Below are 10,299 nucleotides of genomic sequence, written 5' to 3' on the forward strand. Positions count from 1 at the left end.
GAAATTTTACGACATACTATACTATGTCTTTTTTTAATGCATTTTGCGACATACTATACTATGACTTTTTTCATGAAATTTTACGACATACTATACTATGACTTATTTTAATGCATTTTACGACATACTATACTATGTCTTTTTTTAATGCATTTTACGACATACTATACTATGTCTTTTTTTAATGCATTTTGCGACATACTATACTATTAATTTTTTTATGAAATTTTACTACATACTATACTATTAATTTTTTTATGAAACTTTACGACATGCTATACTATGACTTTTTTTATGAAATTTTACGACATACTATACTATGACTTTTTTTATGAAATTTTACGACATACTATACTATTACAAAGGGGGCACACAAAATCATACTAATTAATAACACAGAGGAGAAACTATAGCTAAGTAATTAAAAGAGTGATGTGTAGGAGGCTGAGATCAGAGGCCTTGATGAACAAAGTGGCGTTTGAGGTGTTTTTTGAAAATGTCCAGGGATGAAGATTATTATTGATTATTATTACTTTCAGTTGCATCACTTGATCAACTTAATCCATTAATCGATGAGCTGTATTTATCTGTCAGTTATTGTTTTTGTTCACATGTTGTTGTTCTTTAAATCTTCCTCCTCATAATCAATAAAGTTTGATCTGATCTTACGTCACATTCTGTAGATCAATAATCATTACCTCATGAATGACATCATCAGCAGGTAGGGCATCATATCGTTACATCAGTTTCCTTGACGACCAGAAAGTGAAAACAAGGCTGATGTCATCTGCCAGTCAAGCTCCGGAGAAACAGGAAACAGATGAGAATGCTGCCTTCAAAACAAAAAACAATAACGTAAGAATGGGTAGTTTATAGTATTTTTGTTATGTGTATGCAAAGCATTTAAATCACAAACAGTAGATTTATATCCGTTCAGTGAAACACGTGGATATCTACTGTTTTATTGGTAGAGAGAAGAAGTGCTGGATTTTATTTTGAAGGGCTGTGCATGTGGCTTCCTGTCACGTGTGTAGTCTTAGCGCGCTGGTTTGGAAAATGAAAGGAAAAGGGACTTCCACATCCAACAATAGAAATATTCCCACAAAAACAGACATAAAATACACAATTAATAAATATTTACTGATTATAATCTTTAAATGATTATATAATATTAATAATAAACTATAATATAATTATACTTCGTGATCTGACGTCTGTTTTTTATTTTTTATTTTTAAAGTCTGATTCTGCTGTTTTTGTACTAAATAACTTTACTGATATCAGCTGATCAATTAATTAAATCAAAATACAATGAATGTATTTAATCAGAAATATCAAATAATAAATATTTAATTTAATTTAATTTAATATATTAAATCATTACATTTGTTATTACATTTTATAAGTTAATATATGTATTTAATATAATTCAATTCTTAAGTATTTACTTTATATATGTATATATATTTATAAAATATGTATATACAGTATATATATGTATAAAATATGGGGAAAAAGGGGAAAAAGTCCTGAAGCAGCCGTGCCCCTACAGGTGTGTGTGTGAGGAGTGAAAAGTGAAAGACTGAAGAAAAAGTCCCAGTTTCCACTCTCACTTTTCTGTTTCCTGTCTGGAATAATAAAGTCTCCGATCAGCAGCATGTTGGACACAAATTCAATCTCTCCATCATGTTCAACATGTTCATCATGATCAACTGGACCGGCCTGCTCCTCGTCCTCTGCAGCTCCCTGACTCCTGTCCTCTGCTGTGATTGGCTCAGACACTACGGTCACCTGAGCAACACCTCTCTGACCCTCGTCCAGCGCATGGTGAGTACTTGTTGGGTCCTGGAAGAGATTCCAGGAGTCCTTAAATATCTGTGAGGTCCTTGAGGGTTCAAATAATAATTCTTTAGGAGGTTACAGACTATATAAGTTCCCATATCAGTGCATGTAGTGTATATATTTAAGTTTGTATGGGCTATATCTGTGTATATCAAAACATGTTCTACATGTATATTTACATATATGAACAAATACTAGTATGTAAAAACACGTTTGTTATATTAGTTATAGTCTCATCACATATCGACAGCAATCAATAAATCAATAACTGAAAACAATCTAATATCTGTGGCTGTCAGGACTCTAATGAACTGTCGGACTGTCTAGTAGTAGTAGTAGTAGTAGTAGTAGTAGTTGGGAAAAGTTTAGTAGTAGTAGTAGTAGTAGTAGGGAAAGTTTCAGAATAAAAGTCAGAGTGACAAACAACAATAACTCTTTAACATACAGATGTGACTGTTAGTTATGTGAGAGAAAAACTGTGAACTGGCCCTTTAAAGCTACATCTTAAAAAATGACAACATATGCTGATATATATATATATATATATCAGCATATGTTAAAACAGACTACATATGTTTACATGTATTAAAAAATGAACTGCATACATTGACGTATGTGGATATTTATTAAAATAGTTCATACCTTTTACATTTATGGGCATATTTTTATGTTTGTTAACATATATTGATATAATAAAACTTGACTATATGTTTCTTTACATATATGGACAGGTATTTAAAACACACCATATATATTGTTTACGTATATTAATATATGTTAAAATATATATATATAAATATATATTTATCAATGGTATATTAAAGAAGAGACTATAGATGTTTGTGTAAAAATTCATCCAGGAAACATTCATACGCACAGATTTGATCTTGTGTGTTCAAAGTAATTAAGTATTAATATAATATGTACATTTTATATTTACATGTGATCAGTTTTGTTTATTAGATGTAGAACCACTTCGATGGCTCCACTGGTTTGTGATGTGTGTGTTGTGGTGAAATGAAGTGTCATCTGTTATTGTGTCTTTATGTTTCAGGGCGGTCAGCTGACTGAGGAGATGAGTCCAGTTTACTTTCCATCAAAACTCTACAAACGCATAAAGAATGACTCGGTAATCAATCAATGTCCACTGCTTTCAATGTTACACATCAACTGACCCCTCGACCCCACTCAGAACTTAACACACTTCAACTTCTTTCAGCTCTTCATTTAAACTGCCACTTCAGCTTCTTCAGCTCTTCATTTAAACTGCCACTTCAACTTCTTTCAGCTCTTAAGTTTAAAACTGTCACTTCAGCTTCTTTCAGCTCTTCATTACAATTACTACTTCAACTTCTTTCAGCTCTTCATTTAAACGGACACATCAGCTTCTTTCATCTCTTTCATTTAAACGGACACATCAGCTTCTTTCATCTCTTTCATTTAAACTGCCACTTCAACTTCTTTCAGCTCTTCTCTTAAACTGACACTTCAAATTTTTGCAGCTCTTCATTACAATTACTACTTCAACTTCTTTCAGCTCTTTAGTTTAAACTGCCACTTCAGCATCTTTCAGCTCTTCATTACAATTACCACCTCAACTTCTTTCAGCTCTTTATTTCTTCATTTAAATGGACACTTTGGCTTCTTTCATCTCTTACATTTAAACTGCCACTTCAACTTCTTTTAGCTTTTCTTTTACCTGACACTTCAGCTTCTTTTAGCTCTTCATTTAAACTGCCACTTCAACTTCTTTCAGCTCTTCATTCATCCTTCACACTTACACTTCCTTCAGATAATTCATAACATTATTCTCGTGTTTACGTCGACACTCTTTAAGACACATTTACACAAACATATAAACAGCTATGTTGACGACATCTGTCGACCAATCAGAGAGCTAGAATTCACGCATGTCTGTCTCTCTCTCTCCAGGTGGAGTCACAGCTGGTTTTCATCAGAACCAGTCTGGAGCTGATCGCTGGTCTCTATAACCATGACAACCGTTCCTCTGTTGCCTGGGATACCGACACAACTGAACGCTTCCTGATGACCATTGACAGCCAGACAGACGGACTCAACAGCTGTGTGAGTAGAGAGACACTTCAACTCCTTTTAGTGCTTACACTTCAACTTCCAGTTCCTTTGACTAATTACTTCCCTTTACTTCCTAATAATCCTTTACCACTTCAACAGTAATTTCAACTGCTGTCACTTCAACTCCTTTCAACAGTTTTACCTCAACAAATGCTTTAATTAACTCAGCTCTCACACTTAAACTAGAACCTCATCATCTTTCAGTATTTCTGTTTCAGCTGCCACTTCAACTTCTCTCAGTGCCTCCACTTCAAATCCAACTTCCTTTCCCTTTACATCCTCCACTTCAGATCCAACTTAATTTCCTTTTACATGTTCCACTTCAGTTTTACCACCAAACAGAGAAACAATGAGACCTTTTTTCGTCTTCAGGTTCCGACTAACAGGCAAAACATCAAACTGAAAAAATACTTCAGGAGACTGGAAACGAGTACTCTGTACCGCACGGTAAGTACAATTACTGCTGTAGTACTAACTGTACTGTATGGTACTGGGTAGAGGTAGTAGTACTAACTGTAGTACTGTATGGTACTGGGTAGAGGTAGTAGTACTAACTGTAGTACTGTATGGTACTGGGTAGAGGTAGTAGTACTGACTGTAGTACTGTATGGTACTGGGTAGAGGTAGTAGTACTGACTGTAGTACTGTATGGTACTGGGTAGAGGTAGTAGTACTAACTGTAGTACTGTATGGTACTGGGTAGAGGTAGTAGTACTAACTGTAGTACTGTATGGTACTTGGTAGAGGTAGTAGTACTGACTGTAGTACTGTATGGTACTGGGTAGAGGTAGTAGTACTGACTGTAGTACTGTATGGTACTTGGTAGAGGTAGTAGTACTGACTGTAGTACTGTATGGTACTGGGTAGAGGTAGTAGTACTAACTGTAGTACTGTGTTTACAGGGTAGAGGTAGTAGTACTAATTGTAGTACTGTTTACAGGGTAGAGGTAGTAGTACTAACTGTAGTACTGTGTTTACAGGGTAGAGGTAGTAGTACTAACTGTAGTACTGTGTTTACAGGGTAGAGGTAGTAGTACTAATTGTAGTACTGTGTTTACAGGGTAGAGGTAGTAGTACTAACTGTAGTACTGTGTTTACAGGGTAGAGGTAGTAGTACTAACTGTAGTACTGTGTTTACAGGGTAGAGGTAGTAGTACTAACTGTAGTACTGTGTTTACAGGGTAGAGGTAGTAGTACTAACTGTAGTACTGTGTTTACAGGGTAGAGGTAGTAGTACTAACTGTAGTACTGTGTTTACAGGGTAGAGGTAGTAGTACTAACTGTAGTACTGTGTTTACAGGGTAGAGGTAGTAGTACTAACTGTAGTACTGTGTTTACAGGGTAGAGGTAGTAGTACTAACTGTAGTACTGTGTTTACAGGGTGGGAGTGCTGCGTCCTGGGAGCTGATCAGGAAGGAGAGTAAACGGCACCTGGAGATGTTGGACGTCCTGGTGGGCTCCATCAACGATTCCTCAGCTGCTGCTGCTGCCGGCCGGCGGCGGCGTTCTGCAGCGACTCAAAAGTGACGCTGACACGTCAACATGTATTCTGTTTCTCTGTGAGAGACTCTGTTTGTTTTCTACTGTCATTCTATTTATTTATTTATAATTTAATTATTTTATTTATGACCAAAGCTATTTATTGTTTTTACAGACTGATTTTACTTGAAAACATTTTGATAACTTACAATAAAGATATTTCATGCAACTCATCTTCAAAGTATTTTGTAGTTTGTTGTTTGTAGTAAAATGTGCCAAAGGTTTGGTGAGCGTGAGCTAAACACTAGATTATTAGCATAGGTAACGTCCCCTAAACACTAGAGTATTAGCATAGGTAACGTCCCCTAAACACTAGAGTATTAGCATAGGTAACGTCCCCTAAACACTAGAGTATTAGCATAGGTAACGCCCCCTAAACACTAGATTATTAGCATAGGTAACGTCCCCTAAACACTAGAGTATTAGCATAGGTAACGCCCCCTAAACACTAGATTATTAGCATAGTTAACGCCCCCTAAACACTAGATTATTAGCATAGGTAACTTCCCCTAAACATTAGATTATTAGCATAGGTAACGCCCCCTAAACACTAGATTATTAGCATAGGTAACGCCCCCTAAACACTAGATTATTAGCATAGGTAACGCCCCCTAAACACTAGATTATCAGCATAGGTAACGTCCCCTAAACACTAGATTATTAGCATAGGTAACGCCCCCTAAACACTAGATTATCAGCATAGGTAATGCCCCCTAAACACTAGATTATTACTATAGGTAACGCCCCCTAAACACTAGATTATTAGCATAGGTAATGCCCCCTAAACACTAGATTATTAGCATAGGTAACGCCCACTAAACACTAGATTATTAGCATAGGTAACGCCCCCTAATCACTAGATTATTAGCATAGGTAACGTCCCCTAAACAATAGATTATTAGCATAGTTAACGCCCCCTAAACACTAGATTATTAGCATAGGTAACGCCCCTTAAACACTAGATTATTAGCATAGGTAACGCCCCCTAAACACTAGATTATCAGCATAGGTAACACCCCCTAAACACTAGATTATCAGCATAGGTAAAGCCCCCTAAACACTAGATTATCAGCATACGTAACGCCCCCTAAACACTAGATTATCAGCATAGGTAACGCCCCCTAAACACTAGATTATTACTATAGGTAACGCCCCCTAAACACTAGATTATTAGCATAGGTAACGCCCCCTAAACACTAGATTATTAGCATAGGTAACGCCCCCTAATCACTAGATTATTAGCATAGGTAACGCCCCCTAAACACTAGATTATTAGCATAGGTAACGCCCCCTAATCACTAGATTATTAGCATAGGTAACGTCCCCTAAACACTAGATTATTAGCATAGTTAACGCCCCCTAAACACTAGATTATTAGCATAGATAACTTCCCCTAAACACTAGATTATTAGCATAGGTAACGCCCCCTAAACACTAGATTATTAGCATAGGTAACGCCCCCTAAACACTAGATTATCAGCATAGGTAATGCCCCCTAAACACTAGATTATTATTATAGGTAACGCCCCCTAAACACTAGATTATTAGCATAGGTAATGCCCCCTAAACACTAGATTATTAGCATAGGTAACGCACCCTAAACACTAGATTATTAGCATAGGTAACGTCCCCTAAACACTAGATTATTAGCATAGTTAACGCCCCCTAAACACTAGATTATTAGCATAGGTAACGCCCCTTAAACACTAGATTATTAGCATAGGTAACGCCCCCTAAACACTAGATTATTAGCATAGGTAACGCCCCTTAAACACTAGATTATTAGCATAGGTAACGCCCCCTAAACACTAGATTATCAGCATAGGTAACACCCCCTAAACACTAGATTATCAGCATAGGTAACGCCCCCTAAACACTAGATTATCAGCATACGTAACGCCCCCTAAACACTAGATTATCAGCATAGGTAACGCCCCCTAAACACTAGATTATTACTATAGGTAACGCCCCCTAAACACTAGATTATTAGCATAGGTAACGCCCCCTAAACACTAGATTATTAGCATAGGTAACGCCCCCTAATCACTAGATTATTAGCATAGGTAACGCCCCCTAAACACTAGATTATTAGCATAGGTAACGCCCCCTAATCACTAGATTATTAGCATAGGTAACGTCCCCTAAACACTAGATTATTAGCATAGTTAACGCCCCCTAAACACTAGATTATTAGCATAGATAACTTCCCCTAAACACTAGATTATTAGCATAGGTAACGCCCCCTAAACACTAAATTATTAGCATAGGTAACGCCCCCTAAACACTAGATTATCAGCATAGGTAATGCCCCCTAAACACTAGATTATTATTATAGGTAACGCCCCCTAAACACTAGATTATTAGCATAGGTAATGCCCCCTAAACACTAGATTATTAGCATAGGTAACGCACCCTAAACACTAGATTATTAGCATAGGTAACGTCCCCTAAACACTAGATTATTAGCATAGTTAACGCCCCCTAAACACTAGATTATTAGCATAGGTAACGCCCCTTAAACACTAGATTATTAGCATAGGTAACGCCCCCTAAACACTAGATTATCAGCATAGGTAACGCCCCCTAAACACTAGATTATTAGCATAGGTAACGCCCCCTAAACACTAGATTATCAGCATAGGTAACGCCCCCTAAACACTAGATTATTACTATAGGTAACGCCCCCTAAACACTAGATTATTAGCATAGGTAACGCCCCCTAAACACTAGATTATTAGCATAGGTAACGCCCCCTAATCACTAGATTATTAGCATAGGTAACGCCCCCTAAACACTAGATTATTAGCATAGGTAACGCCCCCTAATCACTAGATTATTAGCATAGGTAACGTCCCCTAAACACTAGATTATTAGCATAGTTAACGCCCCCTAAACACTAGATTATTAGCATAGATAACTTCCCCTAAACACTAGATTATTAGCATAGGTAACGCCCCCTAAACACTAGATTATTAGCATAGGTAACGCCCCCTAAACACTAGATTATCAGCATAGGTAACGCCCCCTAAACACTAGATTATCAGCATAGGTAACGCCCCCTAAACACTAGATTATCAATATAGGTAACGCCCCCTAATCACTAGATTATTAGCATAGGTAACGCCCCCTAAACATTAGATTATCAATATAGGTAACGCCCCCTAATCACTAGATTATTAGCATAGGTAACGCCCCCTAAACACTAAATTATTAGCATAGGTAACGCCCCTAAACACTAGATTATCAGCATAGGTAACGCCCCCTAAACACTAGATTATCAGCATAATTAACACCCCTAAACGCCAGATTATTAGCATAGGTAACACCCCCTAAACACTAGATTATCAGCATAGGTAACACCCCTAAACACTAGATTATTAGCATAGGTAACGCCCCCTAAACACTAGATTATTAGCATAGGGAACGCCCCCTAAATACTAGAGTATCAGCATAGGTAACGTCCCCTTAACACTAGATTATCAATATAGGTAACGCCCCCTAATCACTAGATTATTAGCATAGGTAACGCCCCCTAAACACTAAATTATTAGCATAGGTAACGCCCCCTAAGCACTAGATTGTTAGTATAGGTAACGCCCCTAAACACTAGATTATCAGCATAGGTAACGCCCCCTAAACACTAGATTATCAGCATAGTTAACACCCCTAAACGCCAGATTATTAGCATAGGTAACACCCCCTAAACACTAGATTATCAGCATAGGTAACACCCCTAAACACTAGATTATCAGCATAGGTAACGCCCCCTAAACACTAGATTATTAGCATAGGTAACAATCCGTTAACACTAGAGTATTAGCATAGGTAACACCCCCTAAACACTAGATTATTAGCATAGGGAACGCCCCCTAAATACTAGAGTATCATCATAGGTAACGTCCCCTTAACACTAGATTATTAGCATAGGTAACGCCCCCTAAACACTAGATTATTAGCATAGGTAACGCCCCCTAAACACTAGATTATTATCATAGGTAACGCCCCCTAAATACTAGATTATTAGCATAGGTAACGCCTCCTAAACACTAGATTATTATCATAAATAACGCCCCCTAAACACTAGATTATTAGCATAGGTAACGTCCCCTAAACACTAGATTATTAGCATAGGTAACGCCCCCTAAACACTAGATTATCAACATAGGTAACGCCCCCTAAACACTAGAGTATTAGCATAGGTAACGCCCCCTAAACACTAGATTATTAGCATAGGTAACACCCCTAAACACTAGATTATTAGCATAGGTAACGCCCCCTAAAGACTAGAGTATTAGCATAATTAACACCCCCTAAACACTAGATTATCAGCATAGGTAACACCCCTAAACACTAGATTATTAGCATAGGTAACGCCCCCTAAATACTAGCGTATCAGCATAGGTAACACCCTCTAAACACTAGATTATCAGCATAGGTAACACCCCTAAACACTAGATTATTAGCATAGGTAACGCCCCCTAAACACTAGATTATCAGCATAGGTAACGCCCCCTAAACACTAGATTATTAGCATAGGTAACGCCCCCTAAACACTAGATTATCAATATAGGTAACGCCCCCTAATCACTAGATTATTAGCATAGGTAACGCCCCCTAAACACTAGATTATCAATATAGGTAACGCCCCCTAATCACTAGAGTATCAGCATAGATAACGTCCCCTAAACACTAGATTATTAGCATAGGTAACGCCCCCTAAACATTAGATTATTAACATAGGTAACGCCCCCTAAACACTAGATTATTAGCATAGGTAACACCCTCTAAACATTAGAGTATTAGCATATTAGACAGGTAGGTAGA

The 10,299-nt window shown here is 37.3% G+C and overlaps 1 protein-coding gene across 2 annotated transcripts; it reads left to right on the plus strand.

Annotated features, from left to right (window-relative positions):
* The first annotated feature begins 714 nt into the window (after nucleotides 1–714).
* ifnphi1 (interferon phi 1) lies at nucleotides 715–5,648 on the plus strand. Of its 2 annotated transcripts, XM_037791438.1 has the most exons (6): nucleotides 715–855; nucleotides 1,743–1,827; nucleotides 2,897–2,971; nucleotides 3,775–3,927; nucleotides 4,309–4,383; nucleotides 5,317–5,648. In XM_037791438.1, exons 1-6 carry the CDS (start codon nucleotides 821–823, stop codon nucleotides 5,461–5,463), a joined length of 570 nt encoding a protein of 189 aa, XP_037647366.1. In that variant the 5' UTR covers nucleotides 715–820; the 3' UTR covers nucleotides 5,464–5,648. The 2 variants fall into 2 exon arrangements, with proteins under 2 accessions (XP_037647366.1, XP_037647365.1); XM_037791437.1 differs by lacking the exon at nucleotides 715–855 and having other exon boundaries at nucleotides 1,574–1,827.
* Nucleotides 5,649–10,299: the final 4,651 nt, after the last annotated feature.

Source organism: Sebastes umbrosus, chromosome 14 (assembly GCF_015220745.1).
Source record: "Sebastes umbrosus isolate fSebUmb1 chromosome 14, fSebUmb1.pri, whole genome shotgun sequence".
NCBI lineage: Eukaryota > Metazoa > Chordata > Actinopteri > Perciformes > Sebastidae > Sebastes > Sebastes umbrosus.

Excerpts from the sequence above, each read along its gene's own strand:
- ifnphi1 (XM_037791437.1), top strand. The coding sequence starts at position 1,687 with ATGTTCAACATGTTCATCATGATCAACTGGACCGGCCTGCTCCTCGTC. Across the intron at positions 3,928-4,308 it reads CAGACGGACTCAACAGCTGT|GTTCCGACTAACAGGCAAAA; the intron begins GTGAGTAGAGAG and ends TTTCGTCTTCAG. Across the intron at positions 4,384-5,316 it reads CGAGTACTCTGTACCGCACG|GGTGGGAGTGCTGCGTCCTG; the intron begins GTAAGTACAATT and ends CTGTGTTTACAG.